The 20791-nt window shown below is 33.5% G+C and overlaps 2 protein-coding genes across 2 annotated transcripts; both read right to left on the bottom strand.

Annotated features, from left to right (window-relative positions):
* Positions 1-8559: 8559 nt before the first annotated feature.
* Positions 8560-9565, bottom strand: LOC120592926 (olfactory receptor 10AG1-like). Its single transcript, XM_039850645.1, has one exon. It carries the CDS (start codon positions 9508-9510, stop codon positions 8560-8562), a length of 951 nt encoding a protein of 316 aa, XP_039706579.1. The 5' UTR covers positions 9511-9565.
* An 8685-nt stretch (positions 9566-18250) lies between these two features.
* On the bottom strand, positions 18251-19195 carry LOC120592920 (olfactory receptor 5F1-like). Its single transcript, XM_039850637.1, has one exon. The coding sequence runs from the start codon at positions 19193-19195 to the stop codon at positions 18251-18253; it is 945 nt and encodes a 314-aa protein (XP_039706571.1).
* Positions 19196-20791: the final 1596 nt, after the last annotated feature.

Here is a 20791-nt window from a genome sequence, read left to right as displayed (position 1 = left end):
TCAATGCCTTGGATGAAGTTGGAATTAATTTACTATTTAAAAATTAAAGGAGAATTTATTTTATGTGAGATAAAAAAAAGAGACCGCTCATCCAGAATAATTAAGATTCCTACTAATAGTGGAGAATGACCAAAATTAATGTAGGAAGACTGTGATAAGCAAGAAACAAATTTTATTGAGTTATGTTTTATAGTCATGAACAATCCATTTCAGTAGGAATTTTCTCAATGCAAACATAACTTCATTTCTCAGACAGTATATTATGGGGTTAAACACTGGTGTCAAAGTGGTGTAAAAAAGAGAAAGAAATTTGTCCATTACTGTGCAATGACTGGACTTTGGTCTCAAATATGTAATGATGCCTGATCCAAAGAATAAAGCCACAACCATGAAATGAGAAAAACAAGGGAGAACGCCTTGGCTCGCCCAATTGCTGATGGCAGCTTCAGGATGGTCAAGATTATTTTCACATAAGATCCAAGAATCAACATAAAAAGAATAGTGACAACTAGAACAGTAACCACATCAATCAACATCTCCATCATCAAAGTGTCCCCACAGGCAAGCTTAAGTATTGGAGGTACATCACAGGAAAAGTTATTCAACAGGTGAGATCTACAGAAGGGTAGAGAGAAGATCTGGTAGGTGAAGCCTACATGTACTGAATTTCCAATCATCCAACAGCCATCTTCCAACTGAATACTCAGACTATTGTTCATGATGAGAGAGGAGAATAATGGGTTGCAAATGGCCACATACCTGTCATAAGCCTTAGCAGTTAGAATAAAGCAGTCTGTGGCTCCCAAGACCAGAAAGAAATACATTTGAGTTGCACAGACCAGAAAGGAAATGTTTTTGTTTTATCTGCAAAGATCTATTAGCAATCTGGGACAGTCACTGACACATAACATCTTTCTGAGGAAGAATTTTCCCAAGGAAAAAATACATGGGGGTCTGAAGTGAAAGATCCACCTTAGTTATTATAATTATCAGGCTATTTCTTATTAGAATAATCATATAGATTATCGAAAACACCCCCAAAAGAAATCTTTGAATCTGGAGAACATTGGAAAATCCAAGCAGGATGAAATACATCGATACAGTGCAGTTTCCCTGTAGGGATTCTTGAACTGTGGATTCCATATATGAATAAAATGATTGCGAAGTTCGGAGGTCACTTCAGTCCACTGGGCCCAGTTGCAGAATGGGACAATTTAAATACATGGTTTCAAACCCAGTGACCCAGGATAGATATTCAGTGTTTCTTTTTGTTGGTTTTGCGTTTTGAGAATATATTACAATCCAAAAGCCTAATATTGCAATATGTAGAAACAGAAGAAAATCTTTACCTGTCTTCTTCCTGTTTATATTAACAATATGAATAAATGAATAACACAGCCAACCTGACAGTAATAAAATAAGAGCAAAGCATGCCGGGTGGTCCAGTCTCAGCATCAGAACTACTTAGGGGACTTGTAACATTCTCTCATGAGAAATGTACATCCTTCCTGATCATTCTGGTCTCTATGTGCTTTCTCTTTGTATTTTTTTTGTCTAGCCCCTTCTCGTTTACAATCCATTTACGTGATGTTTTCATGTTTGGTTTTACATTTTCCTGTAAACTTCATCTCAGATAAGCAAAGGACAAGGTCATCAGTCAGACTCCAATGCAGGTCAACGTCAGTCCTGCCCTGGCTGCTTAATTCCTGGGGAAGAGACTTAGTCACTGATCAGAAAAGTAAGGACTATAGCCTTGCTCCATCATAGAACAGTATTTTATTTAATATAGGATAAAAGCTTATATTAGTAATAATATATCATAACAAGTCATATGTTCACTTGAATTTCAGAATATGAAAAAAGATACAAGATTTTGTTTTAGTATGTTCTTATCCCCACCATGATCCTCAACAATCTTAGCAGCTCTACTTATACCCTGAATGTTGGCATCATTTAGGAGTAATTAGGTAAGTTTTGGTAATTACACAAAGAAAAAGGAAAATAAAATGTATAAGAGAATTTGATCATAAGATTCACACCTGAAACCAGAGGAAATATGAAATTATATAAATTATATAAATTTATATAAAATATAAAATTTGTATACTTTTGTCCACATCTAAATGTGTATATATATTAGAATATGTAATTAATATATCATATATTATGAATACTATATATTATACATAATAAATATTTAAAATATCTATATTTGAATAACCTTTCAAAAACGGTGCTAAATGTAGTGTAGATTTAGCCTAATGATCTCTTTAAATAATTAAGTATTTTAGATCAAGTAAGTTCAGACTCTCACCCACTGTGCTGGGTCCTAGACATCATGTTTGTGATTTCCCACCAGCCTTCGTTCATGCTAAACCGTGACCTTTGTGACAGATTGGCATACTCCAAAATCTACACTGTAATAATTTTTGAAGTTTCTCCTCCATTCCTGACTCCAAATTCGTCTCCTCCTCCTACAGAATACAACCCCCTTTTCTCCTGTTAAGACCCCAGTTCCTCTTCCCTCTCACAAATCCCAAAGGAATGAAACAATTTATAATTTCTTCTTTTCCATTTCTTACTTCTCAGTAATCTTATACTCCTTTCTTCTCTGTTCAGTAAATCCTCTATTTTGACATTAATGTTAATTTTCCACAGCGTACCTAAAGATAAAAGTTCCCCCTTAGCTCACTTCTGCTGTGGCTCAGAAATGTAGGAAGAGGAATCAAGAACCTGGGACATTTCAGATTCAAACAATACTTTCTATAAACTGAGACTGAGGACACATGCCCGAATCTTCTCTTTCCATCTCTACTTTGGTTTTATTTGGCCTTTCTCTCTCTTTCTTTTCCTCTTTTCACATTTAGTTTGTTATTTTCCTGTTTTACGTCTTCTCAAAACTTTCAAGATTCTCTATCACTTCAGAAGTTAGTCCTTATGAAAAACAACAGCAACAAAAACATAACTGAATTTTCAGTGACCCAGATGTGTTTGATGATTGGATCAGGAAATCAATCAATATATATTTTATAGCGTAGATTGTAGTTTGCTATGGATAAATACTATGTATGTGTTTTATAGAAAATATGTTAAATGCTAAAGATGCTAACGGTAAGTGCTATGACTTCAGTTTATGTCTTCACAGGCTTATGGTGAAGTCAGACAGATAAGTCAGGTATCACCCTAGAGTGTGTGACGTAGAGTGATTCACAGGTATTATGGGAGCATCAGAGAATCTCTTAAGGAAGCAACATCTACTTTAAGATTTTGTCAGATCTAGCAGTCACGTCATAGAATCATTTTGTTAATTTTACATTTTTGCAAAGAAAATAAAACCTTTCCCTGGGAAGAAGATGCCCTCATGTCCTTATTTAGTTTCGTAATACAATAGCTATTTGAGTGCTTACACAGGTGAGTGGTTTATAAATATCCCATCAGGAAAATTTAACAAGATTTCAGTTCTTACTGACCCAGAAACTTGAAACTGAGTTACTTCAAATGGAAATTAGTTCTATTCTCATAATACGTCCTTATTTAAATCATCAAAACTTAATTTTCCTTATTCGAAACTAGGAATAATAATATATAACTCAGGGAAATGTTTTGAGGAGTAAGTTAAGTGCTTGATTTATAATAGGCAGGTGCAGTTCTATTAGACCTTGTTATGATTGTTATACTTATTATCATGCTTATTGTTTCTATCATTACTCTTTTACATATTTTTTTTTTCCTTTTGCACTTTGCTCATCTTTTATCCTGCCCTAGAAGGAGCCTTTTCTGTCTGGGAGAGAAGACAATGTAAAGGCAAGTGTTTTGTCAATAGTACTGAGCTTAAAATTAGTAGACTATGATTCTATGCTGTGTAGATACAAACCTGCAGCAATACCTAGGGAAAAACAAGTTAAATTACTGGGCTTTTATTTTCAGTTTTTTTTTCTCTCATTTGTTTCAGTCACCTGTATGTAGAGGACACAGGAAAAGTAGACTTTGTTATAGAGATGTAAGCAAAATGAAATTGAAAGTTTAACATAAATTGTTTAATATACGAACGCATTGCCAGAGATAACCTCATTTGATTTTTCTTTTTCTAAAATCAATCTACTCCCTCTGTTAACTGTTAATGGTATTTTTCTGTTGTAACATAGGAATTACAGTTCCTTTACTATTTTTTTCTGTTTATCATAAACTAGCATAACTATGAGTAGAGAGCCCTGATTAATTAAAAATATTTTTTATTTTTGACAATTTTTGAACATTTATCATATACTAACAACCTTGTTGATTACTTTATCTGTATTATTGCTTTTAGTACATTCTGAATGAAGTAGATACTATTATTATTCACATTTTGCATTGAGCTAGAGGAAGAAAGAAGTTAAACTTGGCCAACATTAAGAAGGTTGTGTAACCTCACTGATTTCAACCTTGGAAGTGCAAAGCCAGCATCCATATTCTTCATCAGAATACAATGAGCGTCATGGAACAGCCAATAGAATATATTATTTTTAATTTAATATTCTGAATAATATCAATAAATTTAAAAAAATAAAAAACCACAACAGTATGGTGTTTTTATGTCATTTTTTAACTCATTCAATGTTATAAAAATTAAAGACACATTACTTATGGATAGAATCTGTATATATTAAGTTCAGAAGATTTACCTCATAAATTAATCTTATTGGAAAAATAGTTTTCTTTGATAACGATCCTTAAGTTGAAGAAACACTACCGTAAAACAAGTGACATAAAATAATTACTGCTTACCTATTTATATTGTGGAGAAATCACCGAGTGTTGCTTTTTTAATAAAGACTATGGTCTATGTAATAGAAAACTTTAATTTAAATTATTTCAACATCCAATCTGCCATTCTTATTTTTCTTAAAGCTCATATTTCACTTTTAAATCAGTGTATCTTTGGTAAAAATAGTCCCTTATTCATTGGGAAAGCTTCTTTTCTCCACGATGTGTTGCATGTTTAACTCAATCTATTTAACAAGTGGTAATTGAGAAATGATCCAAGGCCGTGTCTGGTTGGATTAACATTGCACTGAAGATGGTCTCTGTGGAATACAATCTGAGAAGCATAGTCTCCTGGCTACTCCTCTCCATCTTCCTCTCCACTCTCTCCTCATTTGGAGAGCAGAAACAATTCCCCTTCGGGAAAGGCTGTACTAAGACATTCACAGTCTTCAAGTTGGTCTGTAGCTACATATGAAAGCTGAGGATACTAGATTTGCAATGCTAAACACCATTTCTTAACCTCAGAGAATGTAACCTGGACAATTTCTAGAGTTCATGCATCTTCTAAATTGTTTATTTGTTAATGTTCTCTGTTCCTGCCATGATCGTATTTTTTTTTTTTTTAGTTACAGATATTTACATAAGAAAAAGATGTGTCTGGACAGGGAATATAGTACACCAAGTCTCAAGGTTTCTCTATCAGAAAGTGAGGGTGGGAAAATGACATTAGAAGGCTATAACATGATAGGAGAGAAAAGATAGTGACTTTTGAATTTTAGCTACAAATTTTGGGGAAGGTATATAAAATAATTATTCCAAGATTTTAATTCATTTTAAAATAAATTTATTGGGTGATATTGGTTAATAAAATTATGTAGATTTCAAGCATGCAATTCTATAATACATCATCTGTATATTGACAGCATTGTGTGTTCATCACTCAAAGTCAAATCTCCATTCAATATATATATGACCCCCTTTACCTTTTTCTACTTTCTCCCTACCTTTTTCCTCTGGTAACCACTAAACTGTTGTCCGTGTCTATAAGTTCTTGTTGCTTTGTCACATTCGTTTGTTGTTTTCAGTTTTATATCCCACATATGAATGAATCATCTGATTCTCGACTTTCTCTATCTGACTAATTTTGCTTAGCTTGATATTCTCAAGATCTATCCATGTCATCAAAAATGTCAGAATTTCATCTTTTTATGGCTGAATAATATTCCATTGTATATATGTACCACATTTTCTTTTTGCTTCCTTGATTTGAAGATTCTTTCATTTATCATCATTCAGTGCTCACGGCAGTCATTAATTTTTACTATGTCCATGTTTACAATCTTAAATTTGTCCATCTCTGTATCTATTGTTACAGCCCTAATTTTAGTTATTTTTAAAGAAATTACTCTAAATGTTATATATTCTGATTCTTTTTTGTTCATAAAAATAGGTTGTTTCTTTCAAGGATTAAAGATGATTAGGCTGATTCTGAAATTTCTCTGCTAGATGCTAAATATTCCTTAAGACATTTAATAACAATAAGCAAGGATAAAATGTAAGAATTTTCTTTGCTACATAGTTTTACATTTACCGAATAAAAGGTTATGCCTTGTGATTTACATATCACGTTCTCTTTATAATAAATGAATACTATATATAAAACATAATATATAAATCAGATATTATTTGAAATGCTGCCACTGTGAGGAAGTCAATATTTTTTTCTAATGTAGAGAATAGACTGATGATTGCCAGAGACCGGGGGTAGGTGATGGGCAAAATGGGTTAAGGTGGGCAAAATGTACAAGCCAACAGTTATAAAATAAATAAGTCACAGGGATGCAATTTGCACCATGGTGACTCTAGTTAATAATACTGATTGCATATATGAAAGTTGTTAATAGAGTAGATCTTCAATCTTCCTCCTAAGAAAAGAAATTTTTGTAATTATGTATGGTAATGAATGTAAATTAGTCTTATGGTGATCACACAATATGTACAAACATCAACTCCTACATGTAAGACAAATATAAACTTAAATGTCAATTGTACCTTGATTATAAAAAGAGAATAAAATATTTTTGTGTTTTACATATTGCATTCTCTTTGTAATAAGTCTAAACAATAAATAAAAATTATAATAAATAAATCAGAACTTTTTTGAAATCCTACCACTGTGAGGAAGTCAGTATTTTCTTCTAATCCACAGCCTCCCAGATATTGTGCTATGAATAAGTACCCACTATCTACATGCACATGCAACATTTATGTGAAATTATGGACTGCTATTCTTTTTTATTTTAGAAAAATGGAGTTATGATTTAATATACATGTACATTCTTTCTCACATATCAGGAAACTTGGAATGCCTTCAGCAAAGCAGATCTAATACACTGTCTTGAGAGGCCCTGTAGGATTGTATGGTAAAGATGTTTTCTAGCGTCTTAAATTTCACCGAGAGTGCCTTTTTTTTGCTTCCAGTTTTCTTTTGCTCTAGAAAAAAATAAATTTTGAACAAACATATGTAATACTCATTTTTGAGTAAATAAATTTACACCACATGAGGTTACTTTGACACAGTTCTTTTTAACTAAAAGGATAAATATTTTGATTTTACATTCAAAAGATAAAAAGTGCCAAATTATGGCCCTAAAAAAAGGATACAGAATTTATTTTTATGATTCGAATAAAAGGACCTTAGTGAAAAGACTATTTATATGGTGTATTAATTTCATTGGCTACTGTAATAAATTTCTAGAAATTGAGTGGCCTAAAACTATAAAAATGTATTTTCTCTCAGTTCTAGAACCCAGAGTCCAAATCACAGTTCTGACCAGGTCTCACTCCTCGCAAGAGAGAATCATTCTTTGCTTCTTCCAGGTTTTGGAGGCTCTTGAACTTTCTTGATTCTTGGCTACATCACTCCAGTCTTGTCTCCATCTTCACATGTTCTTCTTTGTGTCTCTGTAACTGCTTTTCTAGTATTCTTATGCTTTTTTGCTTTATGAGAACACTGGTCATAGTATTTAGTACCCACTTTAACGATGGATGATCTCATTCCTTTAATACATCTTCAAAGGCCTTTTTTCCCCTCAAATAAGACCATATCTGCAGGTCCTAGATTTACATATATTTAGAGGCCAACATCAACACAATACACATCGATATGGAAAGTTAAAGTGAAAATCCTGGAAACTTCTAAAAATAAATTGATATTCCCAAAACAAAAACTACAACCTGAAGGAAAGAGGTTAACAGAGGACAGTTAGTGTTGGAATAATAAAGGAGGGGATTTGTGGTCTTAAAACACCATGGACAGTGACAAAATAAAAACAAAGAAAAATGTAAAATAAATACTAAGTTTACTCTGCTTCCACCTTCTCAGTTGCTGCTTATTTCTTGCATTGGCTAAGTCAAATGAGAGTACAGAGAAGGTCAATAAAGAAATCTGAAGGAAAGGGAAATTAAAGATAATATATCACAGAGCATGACCCTAATCCCTGATTATATATCATAACACTTGGTTAACCATCACTGTATTGCTCAAGCGATTTCTTAACTCCCTAGTTTACAGGGAGAGGAAACAGGGATATTCAAATTAGATTGTTACAATGGAGATAATTTATGCTTTTATTACAAGGAATCCCTTTACCTAACCCTATAAAACTAAGGGCCCTTTACATAATGTGAAGTTACTATGATGACATTAATGATCATTATTTAGAAACAGACATAAAACTAGATAGTTTTTCTTTTACAGCTACATGATAAAAAATAAGAATTTCATTTTCCATAATTTCAAAAATTTTTGTGTTATAATAATAACTGACTTAATATTTTTCTCAGCGCCACCATAATGTCTTTGTTCCTCAGAGTGTATATAATGGGATTCAGTGTGGGAATAAAAACGGTATAGAAAAGAGAAATCACTTTCCCAATTTCTTCAGATTGATGTGGTTTTGGTTGCAAATAAGTGATAGTAGCTGTTCCATAGAATAAGACCACAACGATCAGGTGAGAAGAACAGGTGGAGAAGGCTTTCGCCCTCCCGCTGGCTGATGATATTTTGAGAATGTTGGCAATAATTTTTCCATAGGAGACAATGATCAGCAGACATGGAACCATGACAAACACCACTGCAGCTAGATAAACTGCGATCTCATTCAGAAATGTGTCCCCACAAGCAAGCTTGAGAACTGGGGGGATGTCACAGAAGAAATGATTAATCCTGTTAGACCCACAAAAGGGCAGAGAAAAAATCTGACATGTTTGCCCAATTACAGCTGGAACTCCACTGACCCAGGAGGCAATGGCCAGCTGGATACAGACCTTGTGGTTCATGACCAGCGGGTAGTGCAGAGGGTTACAAATAGCCACATAGCGGTCATAGGCCATCGCTGTCAGGAGGAGACATTCTGAGACTCCAAACATAAGGACAAAGTACATTTGTGTGGCACAAGCAACCAAAGAAATGTTTCCTTTCTGGGTCAAAAGATCCATGAGCATTCTTGGGACAGTGACTGTTACATAACAGATTTCTAAAAAGGAAAAATTGTTAAGAAAAAAATACATGGGGGTCTGGAGGACAGGGTTAATTCTGGTTATCAAAATTATGATGCTATTGCACATCAGGATAGCCAGATAGATGACCAAAAATATCCCAAAAAGAATCCATTGGCTATTGGGAATATCGGAAAACCCCAAAAGAACAAACTCAGTTATTGTAGTCATATTTGATTTTTCTGTTTTTAATTGGTTCTCCATCTGCAAATATTGTAAATTCAGGATGGTTAATTCATTAATGTTCTTGAATTACATTTTCCCCCTCTGCTAACTGCTTTGGATGCATGAATGTATTTCTATTATCTCTAAACTTATGTCTACCTTCACATTGCTATGTTTCTTGAAAGTGAATTTTGAAACCTCAGGAAGGAACTGATTTGCACTTGAGATCAATCGAAAAAATGTAACAGAATATATGTTTTTTATACTTTGAAGTAATGATACCAGGGATAATGAAAAGTGTGCATTCTTATTTAGAGCTTATCGTGCAGAAATAATTTCTAATTTTTTTTCACTCCCATAGAAAGTGGGATAATTGTACAGGCTTTTGCTAATGCATTTGTCTGCATTCACCAGTTTGTTTCTGAAATGATTGATTTATTACACCTCCTTCAATTTAAAGTGTTTCCCTAAAGCTTTGTTTAAGTTTTATATAAAATGTGTTTTAAGTCACTTCATTTGTAGTTTAATTAGAATCAATTTTCTTTCACCAAGCCTTTGTTACTGAGGCAATAAGTATATGCAATATTATCATGCCACTTTATGTACCTCTCTCCCCACTCATGTTAAATATGGACACCATTAATCTCAGCATACTGTTCAATAACTTTCCTTATTAACACCCCCATACAGTATATAATAAATATCATTTCACTTTTAACTCAATCAATATATATAACCCACTCATCCCAATACTTTTTTACATTTCCCTTCTTTCCTAGGTAATTTTCTAGAGTCACGTATTTCCACTGAACTAAATACAATTCTATTTCTCTTGTTGCCCCCTTGTAACTTTCCCTAATAAAGTGTAACTTTGATTAAGTCCAATTATATTTACTCTGAGTATACAAATTGCTGGAGCCTATGAATGAAACTAACACACACACACACACACACACACGCACAATTTTGTTTCACTTCATATTAATTCCATTTGATATCAGGCAGTCAATACTGCTTGACTACTTCCACTACACTTTATTAATATTTGTTATTTAACTTTCCAAAACTAATATACAACAAGGATTCTGTTTTCTATCTGATCACTCTACTACACATGTCTTCACTTGTTACCCCAATACCTGATATTTTTTTCATTAATAATTTGGTAAATAAACTTAGACAAATAGTCTCTTACATTCCTCTATTTTATTAGTACTGGTTCTCAGAATTACCTTTAATGAATAATGCTGATTATAAATGTCTTTACTATCATCATTTGACCTACATCTAATTTTTTAGTACTTTATAATTAAGAAAGTAGGGAACTATGTGAGTTATCATAGTAGTTAACTCATTTTCCAAGGATTTAGAATTTCATGCCTTTTGGTTTTATTTTTTGTATCTTGATCCTGCTATTAAGAGACATCTTTAAATAAAATAGTCTAACGAAACTATTACAGCTTACCTTTATAGATTTGCATGAAGATGTCTATGTGAGTGCAGGTGTTTATTAACCTGTAAACTTGTTAAGTTCTTCTGTCATGTTTAAGAGCCACTGTAATTCTATGACATCCTTGCTGGTGTGAAACATTGGCTGCTCTTAAATAGGAAGCAGCCACACTCATCTGGGGGAATCTTCTCTTGTGTGTCAATTAAATTCCTTAACATTGCTTTTTTTGTCAATTATCAGGGTTTATTTTTTAAAAGCAGTTTCTTTGTAGGTGGCTTGCTCTTCTCTTCTCCCTTCTTGGCATGAAGCTCCCCTCAATGAGGGACTCCCTTGGTGAAGAAACACCACTTAATTATCAAGTAGTACTTTCAGAAGAAAGTTAAAAAGCATTCCACCAATTGTATTTCAGACTCCTAATAATTGATATGGATTTGCCTTCCTTTCTTTTCTTTCCATAATTGATCCAAATCTAGATCATCCACACTGTTAGAAAAATGTGTCACATGTTGTATCAAATGAACATGGAGTGAACATTTAACACGTTGGGTGGTGAGAGTCCTTTTCAGAAGCTGAACTCTGTCGATAGATTAATTTATGAAAAATTAAAACATGTTGTGTCTGCTGATGAAAAAAACTGTATGGATTTATTCATTTTATGACATTTACTCAGGCATCAGGGAAGGTTTCCAGTGGATTCAAAATGTAAGCTAATGCAAAAACAAATATTTAAAACAAGAAATTTAAAACAAAAACAAACAAAATTTATGCTAAAGTCCTGATCCCATTTCAGATACTTTGAATCAGGTATGGAGGTAACATTATCATACACAATAATTCTACTGATAACTATATTTGTTTTTTCCTGTTTCAATATTCTTTGAGTATCCGACGTGTGATTCTAAATACATTTCTTTTTTTTTTTAATTTTAATTCTCCTTCTCTTTACTACAGCATATCTCTCATACATTGCCCTCTGTGCTCTTTATTATGACTAATATGGTATTTATATGGGGCTTCCATCATGAGAACGGCATGTGTGATATGCTTCCAGGAAGTGTGTCACTTCCTTATAGACTGGGACAAATTGAATGTTCATCCCCCATTAAAATGGAGAATTTAAATATTTTCTTATTTAATTAAATATCATCACTACTGAAAAAATATGTAAAAACTAAAACAATTCCTCAGTTATATCAGTGACTGCATGCACAAAATCAAGAAGCATCTAACACTTGTTTCACAGAACAATTTTACATTTAAAAATAAGGAAACACTGGTTCTTCTCACCCCAGAATTTCACTTTGTGGTCTCCTAGTTTGTACTTTGTGGTCCCCTTTTAGATTTTTCAACATTCAGAGACCTGAGAATTACAGACATGCAAAATAAGGAAAAAAGTGTGCTCTTAAGAGCCTCAGCACAGAAGAGACACATCACTTCTAAACACATGCCATTGTAGGAACAAATTGCACGTCTAACAAAGACATGAGAGGGCTAGAGAATTTTGTTCACTGTGTGTCAAAGACACAGAAACATTTGGAGAACATCAAGCCAGATTCTGCCACTGTCCTCAGTTTTAGTCACTAACAGTGTGCTATGGCATGATGTAACATACTTACACATTTAGATTTAAGTTTTAACAGGATATTTACATAACAGAACAATTATGTATGGTATATGGTTATGTATTTTATTTGGCTTTTTAGACAATTGTTTCTAATGCAATGTCATAATTTTTATTTTTAAATTATCAATGTTACTGAAGCATAATTTACAAAAAATAGAGTACAAACATTGAACTAGATTTAATGAGATGTCAAATGCGATAAGATTTAAGAAACATATACACTTACGAAAGCATGTCCACAATGATGATACAGAACATTCACAATATCTGAACATTTCCTCATGTAGATTCCTAATTCGTCCTTTCTCTACCCCAACCCTGGGGAACCACGGATCAGATTTCTGCAACTATCGATCATTTATAATCCATTAGAATGTGTTCGTTTATCCTGATGTCTTTGCTCACAGTAAGGGTTTTACCTATATTCTACCTATGTTTAAGTCATTTATTGTCAGTGCTGACTTGAATAAGCTTTATTTTGTTCAATTACTTATGTTGTATGGAATTTGGGTTGTTTCTTGATTTTTGGCTACCTTAATCTCAAAGAATGTAACTTGGGAATTATCTAGAGTTCATGCATCATCTAGATTGTTTATTTGTGAATGTTCTCAGTTCATATCATGGGTAGAAAATTTTTATTTAAGGTACAGATATATACATAAGAAAAAAAAGGATAATGTACCTCTAGTTATATAACTATATAAGGTGCCGCACTATATTCTTCAGAATGCACAGAAAACTTTAGACCCCCTAGATTGCTCACTATGTCTACCAAACTACTGTTTATCTTTTAAGCTAAACTAGTATATCCCTAAAGGTGACCTATTATTTTCGCATGCAAAGTTAAAACTTTCTAATGTAATACTCTCATATCCTCCCAATGTAATTTCTATTTTGACCTTTATTATTATGTTGTATTATTTATTCCATAACTTGACAACTTTTCCTTCAGAAACTCCTTGATTCCCTGGTATTTGTCTTCTTTACTTTCTGGTGAACATCCTTCTCCAAGAATAGATTCCTCTACATAGAACACTTGGCCTTTATAAGAGACTCAATAATTTACACCCATATCATTAATCTTTCATAATCGCTAATTATGTATGTTGTGTTCTCTCACATTGTTAGCAGAGAATAAAATGTCTGGAAAGGAGTATGAATAAGAACACAATATATGTTAGCGTGAGCAAGAGTGAAAGCAGGGAGACCAGATAGGAAGTTATTCCAACGACCTGTATGGAAGATGAGGGTGGTCGGGATCAAGGTTGTAGTCGTGTATATATTGTAAGAATTGGTCACAGGATTTACATAGACTTTATGCTCAAATATTTCCTTCCATTTTGATTCTCGTTTTTATCATACATAAAAACAGCCACATTAGAAAATATGACATATTTGTGTGTGCCAGAGGGTTGGGTTCAGATCAAATATATTATGTTCATCTGAACAGATCTATAATGAAGAGCTGCTTTGTGTGAGTCTCGTATGAAGATAGCAACCTGATCTTTAGGGGTGAAAATGTAACATGTATGCATTTTTAAACAGAAAAATCAAAAACCAGAAATAATTGAATTGTATTTTGCAATTCATTAATACTGATAAAGATCACTTGCAATGGCCCATTTAAAAATAAAACTTGTTTCTGGTCACTCTGCTTCTGACTTCTGTTGGTATCGTTCTGTGAGCCCATGCTAACTGTCCATTTTTGGCACAACTACTGGAAGATGAGCTAAGTTGTTACTATCGACTGCATATATATCTTTATCATTTGCTCTTTAAATGTGTTATTTGTTCTTATTCACAATCTCTTACCAATTCTAGCACTTCAGATTATAATGACATACTCTTCTAACGTAACATGTGATCTGGGCATGATGATTTTATGATTTCTAAAATAAAACCTCGTTCTTACTTAACACTTTTTTTTTATGCTACTTATTCTGTTTTCCAGCAAAATAAACCATCTATTTGCACATTCCCCAAGTCTGTACCTTTTTTTTATTTTTATGTTTCCCTCACCAGTGTGTTAATGAATCTGACATAGTCTCAACACAAACTTATCTAGTAAATTTTATTTTATTAATTTTATTTGTTTTACAACACATGGTAAGTATGATCGTACAAATTTGGGAGGTTGAGGTTTGGAAGCCGAGTCAGAAAGTCAGAGTTTTTGACATAAATCTTCATCTGATTGATGTCCTGTTGGCAAAAATTCAAAATTTCTTGGCCAATATTCACCACTTCTTTCCTTAGAAACAAATCTGGAAGCAATAAGTTCTTTTAAATGACTGAAATATCACAAGGTCTCTTCTGAGACTCAGTAGTGATGTGTGGACGTATTCAACAATTTCATGATTAAAAACAAAATAATAAAATAATCTTAGAAATAATATATTCTAATTTTCTCATCCAAAGCAGTAAATTATATGTAAGTTTAGCAACAAGTGTCCACATTTCTGCTTTCTGATGAAACATACTATTTGACACTCATTTCACCTATTTTCGATAAATCTATTTGTTTTAATATTGTTTCTATAAAGCTACATATTTTCTTTTTTAACAGTTAAATATCGATTTATTTAAGTCAGTGAGCACATTGCTTGTAAATATGCTACATAATTTTATTCTGTAAAAGTGGTTACATTTGTCAGTAAATTGAACAGAAATACTATTCTGATCAGTTTCAAGCTATATGTTTTCCCTAAAGCTCTTTGTATGTTCCTCTTCCACAGATTATATATTCTCACATCAATTCAACTACTTTGTAATTGATTTTTTCCTTATACACCCCTGCCACTTGGGCATTACCTCCTTGGCATAATAATGTTCATCTCTGACCATTGAAATGTGTTATGAATTAACACACTCTCTTTGATTTTATTTGACCAGTGTGGAGATGAATGAGATTACTACTTCATTTTATCTTTGAATTAGCTTTTAAAATTATTGCTTAAAATATGTATGTCTTTCCATTTTTTATAGACTCTTGAAAATTACATTGCCTGTTATTTTACACTTAAACTAAATCCAAAATTTCTTTGATATAGTAATATCACATTGCACACATTGTTTCTGCCTAAATGGAGGACTCCATCTAGTCATGATTTTTTTATTGTTTTTGGATTTCTGTGATTCTTAAATATTGATTCTTTAACTCCTTCCATCTCGTTGGCTTATTTTTATAATATTGTAACATTCACAGGTTTTGTGAGCTATCGTCTATTTGGCCTCATCTAGTAACAGATGAAAATATTGACTAAAACATACTTAAAATGGATACATTTCAATTTCATTAATTTTAATAAATAAATTACATAAAAAACATTGAATAAGGCAAAACTTTAATTGATATGTGTATATTTGGGGAATGTAGTAACATTAAATATTCAAGTAAAATAAAAGACCAAGAATATTAGAAAACCAGAAAACAATGGTGGTTGCATAGCAAAGAAGCAAAAAATATTACATTCATTGGAGATGGTTTAATAAATATTGTCAGGTAAAAAAAGAATGATAAAATCACATTCAATATAAAAATTAGAAGTCTATTAATACTTTTACAATTTAAATTTCTTGTGAGTTAAATAAAGTGAAAAATATTTGGAACATTTTTGACACAAATACATTGAACAATTAGCAGAAAATATGATAATTAAAAATATTTTTATAAGTAATATTGTATTTATATAATCACAATTTACATACGAAGCCTATATTCAATAAATTAAAATGTAGCAAAATCAATAGTGATAATAGTTCTCAAAGTTGAAAATATTTATAGATTTTGTGTAAGAGATTAATTATTTTTTGAGGTTTTTTTTATTACAGTGACATTGGTTAACGAAATGTAGTGTTTCAAGTGTACAGTTCAACCGTAAGTCATATATATATCACGTTGTATGTTTACTGCCCATAGATTTCTTTTTGTCACCACATATTTGAAACCTATTACCTCATGTACCAGCTTCCTCCCCACACCCGCTAGGAACCACTGTCCATGTCCATGAGTCTCTGTTTGTCATGTTGGTTTGTTGCTTTTAGTTTTATATCCCACATATACATAAGTGATGTCATGTGGTTTTCAACTTTTTCTGTGTGGCTTTTTTCACTAAGCATGATCATCGCAAGGTCCATTCATGAGACTAATTAAATGTAGAAGAGCTGAACTCGAGAGCAGAGGACAGGGCTCAAATTACGAAGTGTCTAAAACCCCAAATCTCAGAATAACTGGATTCATCTCTCAAACATTGTTTCTATTTGTGTTTTACTGCAAATTAAAGCATTTAATGAAAGGAATATAACATTAGTATTTCTGAGTGAAACATCTTGTTTTCATGTATGATTTCATTAACTACTTAAGACAGAAAAAGCGGAAAGCATGCAGCCAACAGCCGCCACCTGGTGCATAAGAAGCAGGCAGGCTACGCAGGGAAAGAGCGAGCCCCTCGGAGAACAGCCTGGCCGTTCTATCGCAGGCCTCCAGGGCCAGGCAACTACTGCAAACTGTAGGCTGAGAGCATGGCCCACGGATGCTCAGACACCACCGATACCTTCACGAATATCCTTTTTGCCTAAATCACCTACATGTACCATTGAGGTCATTATTAAATAGTCAAGTTGGGTGACCTCTTTGTGTCAAAGCATAAGTTTGCTATGCCACATTTCAGATGACTTATACATCGTAGGTTCTATCAAGTGTGACTTCAGTGACAAGGGTAAGGAAAGGGACATGGGAAATTTCACTCCAGAAACTGTAAATGTGGCTGTGTCCTTAGCAAGGCCTGACTCCCATTCAGTTCTTTCAGGGTTCTGCTAAGCCAATTTCCAGTCTACCTTCATATTAATAATGCTTCCCTTTAATATTAAGATAAGTCTCATTGATTTTCATTGAAAATTGTTAGAAGATGTTTATACTCAGGATATCTAGGAGCCTATTTTAAAGAATATGTGTCAGATTCGTCCATTGAAATCTTCATGCCCTGACCTCAATAGCAGCCAAATATATGTGCACATGGATTATGTGTGTGTACCATTCTTCTAGAGACAAAGTTAGAGAAATGGAAAACTTTCAGGAGAAGAGAAGGGTGTGAGAGAAATGTTTCAATTGGTACATTCTAATGAGGCCACAACTATCTTGATAGCACACTTTTGAACAAACTCACCCTTATTCTTTAAAGAATATGTATGTGAAAATGGGAACTAAGAGAAATTAAAGCTGGGAATTTTACAGTAGCAATTAAAACTAAAGTTCTTAAATTTAAAATTATCATCTTAGGAGATCATTTAATAATTAAAAGTGGTTATCTATTTTTAATTTAACACATTGTGACATAAGCAAAAATAACAATCACTTACAAACTATAAATCATGGAAAGGAATGTATGAGGAATTAAAAAATGGATACTACAAGTAATTTCAATGGCTAGTTTCATATGATATTATGAATTTTGTCTCTAAACAGTCAATGTCTTCCTTTTCATAGGCAAGATGTTATTACAAATAAGCTTCTTTTCTTAAGACCTACTGAAGATGTAGAATGATGATATGAAGGTCTCATTGTCTCATCTCATGTAAGTTTGATCATTTACTTGGGTATTACAGAACATGATTACTTAGCAAATATTCTAATATAAAACCGTTGACTTGAACGACTCTTTGAAAGTTCATTAAATACTCTATCTAGTTTAGAAAATTTAACAAAATAATCACAGAAATGAAGAAATCCTTTTCCTGGTAATAACATCCCAAAAAGCCGCTTTTACTTCCTTATTCCTGAGGCTGTAGATCAGAGGATTTAACATGGGGATCACCACTGTGTAGAACACAGAAGCCACTTTGTCCTGACTTAGGGAGTAGCTGGAACTGGGTCTCAGATAAGTATAGATGGCAGTGGAATAGAACAGAGTTATAGCTGTCAGGTGAGAGGCACACGTCGAGACTGCTTTGCGCCTCCCCTCCCCTGAATGCATGCGAAAGATGGAGAAGAGAACGTAAGAATAGGAGGTGAGGATGACCAGCAGAGCCCCGATCATATTCACACCAGCAAAAGTGGAAAAGATGCTTTCATTTAGCCGTGTGTCAGAACATGAGAGCTTAAAAAGTGGAGGGCTGTCACAGAAGAAGTGGTGGATGACATTGGAGCCACAGAATGGCAAGCTGCTTACATAACTTGTGTTTACCATGGAGTTCAACAGCCCTGCTGTAAAAGCCCCTGCTGCCATTTTAAGGCAGACGGTCCTGGACATGATCAGAGGATAAAGCAGAGGGTTACATATGGCCACATATCGGTCGTAGGCCATTAACCCGAACAGGATGCACTCAGTCGTGGCCAAGGCGATGAAGAAGTACATCTGCACAAAGCAGCCAGTGAAAGAGATTATTTTCTTCTCCAACAATAAATCCGCCAGCATCTTTGGGGTGATGGTGGAGGAATAACAGACGTCCACAAAGGATAGGTTAGCCAGGAAGAAATACATGGGTGTGTGAAGTCGGGAGTCAGCCCTGATTAAGAAGATCATGCCAACATTCCCCCAAACTGTTAGTGTGTAAACCATGAAAAACAGCAAGAAAAGGGTGATCTGTAGCTCCAGTGTGTTTGTCAATCCCAACAGGATGAACTCAGTCACCACAGTATTATTTGTTTTAGTCATTTGTTACAAATATAATCTCAAACATGCATTAGGTGTAGATATTTTCCTCTCCAACATTTAGAGGAAATCATAAATATATTCATGAGGATACTCACACATGGAAAAAATATAACCTAGGATAATATAGCATAGTAAACAGAGTGACTGAAGAAAGAGGAAAATTAGTGGACAAGTGGACAAGCATGTAAATGTATTAAGCAATTGTCTACTAAATCTGGTCGTAGTCCTCTCAGAACACTGGGCAAGTACACACACTTCTCTTCAGGTTCTGGTAGTATAATGTACGTTGTTCTAGTTTTTCTCTACCCTCCCACACCCCAAATACAAAGGAAACAGATCACCTGTGGAAGTCTCTCCTATTCTCTGAACAGCTGTGTGGGTTGAACTCAAATCCATTTTTTTTTCCCTCAAGACCATTCTGTTTAATCTTTTACTCCAAGATTCATTCATTGCCTCCCCAAAATTCACATGTGACTCAAACAGTGAAATAGTGACAATTTCAAATGATCGATGTTTGGACATCTATTATGAACTCAAGAATAATTTTGTAGTCTTTTAAAAGTCAACTAAATAATTGTTCTCATTTCAAAGCACACTGTCAAATTAATGTCATATAGCATCAGACACTGTACCTGTCCACCACTGTGAATAACAGTACCAAATCCTCAGTTGCTTCCAGGCCTGTCTTAATTGTGTAGATTGTGATTTTCTTTTTTTTTTTATGATTCTCGGTAGAAAATTAAAAATGAAAAAAAGAATTTCATTTTTTAAATGAAATGAAATGCAGTGGAAATTTGCATGACTTATTTGAAAGATTTGAGACACGTTCTGAGTAAATACATGTTGCTGCACTTTTATTTTGTTTCCGTAAAGAGAAATCGGTAATCACGGGGACGAGATAATAGGGTTTAATTCTGGAGTCAATCCTCTAAAGGAAATTCACATTCTCAAGAGACTAGAAAGCTGTCACATGGAAATACATGGAATCATGCATGGCATCACAAAGTTGATCCTGATCTCTGTGTTACTTTAGAGCCTTTTGCCAAAGTTAAAAAAAAGAAAAAGTAATTACTTATTACGTTGCCTATTTTTTTTGTATTTTAGCCTATTTCAAATGGATGAGTATTCCACTAACTGTTATTATTTTATTATTATTCTTCCCTTTGCCATGTGTGTGTGTGTGTGTGTGTGTGTGTGTGTCTGTGTGTGTGTGTGTGTGTGTGTGTGTGTGTTTAGGGTAAGTTCAACCTTCATTCCAACTCTGTATATCTTAACTTTTATTTTATTATCAGTTTTAATTGTACAGCACATTGGTTAGACAATTACACAGTTTATAAAACTTTGTTCTTCTCTCCTCTGGCTCTACACCTAGCCATTATATTAATGCTAACTGCACCCCCTTGGCTGTGCTCTCCATCTCTGTGACCATCTATCAACTACTAATTGTACTTCTTTAACTCTTCACAACCTTCTCCCAGACCTCCAAACTCCAATTCCTCTGTCCATCACCAGATTGTCTTCTATATTCGTGAGTATGTTTCTGATTCATTTGTTCATTTTGTTCCTTAGATTCCTCATATAAGTGAAATCATATGG

Source organism: Pteropus medius, unplaced genomic scaffold (assembly GCF_902729225.1).
Source record: "Pteropus medius unplaced genomic scaffold, Ma_sr-lr_union100, whole genome shotgun sequence".
NCBI classification, from domain to species: Eukaryota; Metazoa; Chordata; class Mammalia; order Chiroptera; family Pteropodidae; genus Pteropus; species Pteropus medius.
Note: the sequence above shows the minus strand (reverse complement) of the source record. Positions and strands in the feature narration are given on the sequence as shown.

What these genes read in the sequence shown, in the direction of transcription:
- LOC120592926 (XM_039850645.1), bottom strand. Translation starts at nt 9,510, where the DNA reads ATGGAGAACCAATTAAAAACAGAAAAATCAAATATGACTACAATAACT.
- LOC120592920 (XM_039850637.1), bottom strand. Translation starts at nt 19,195, where the DNA reads ATGACTAAAACAAATAATACTGTGGTGACTGAGTTCATCCTGTTGGGA.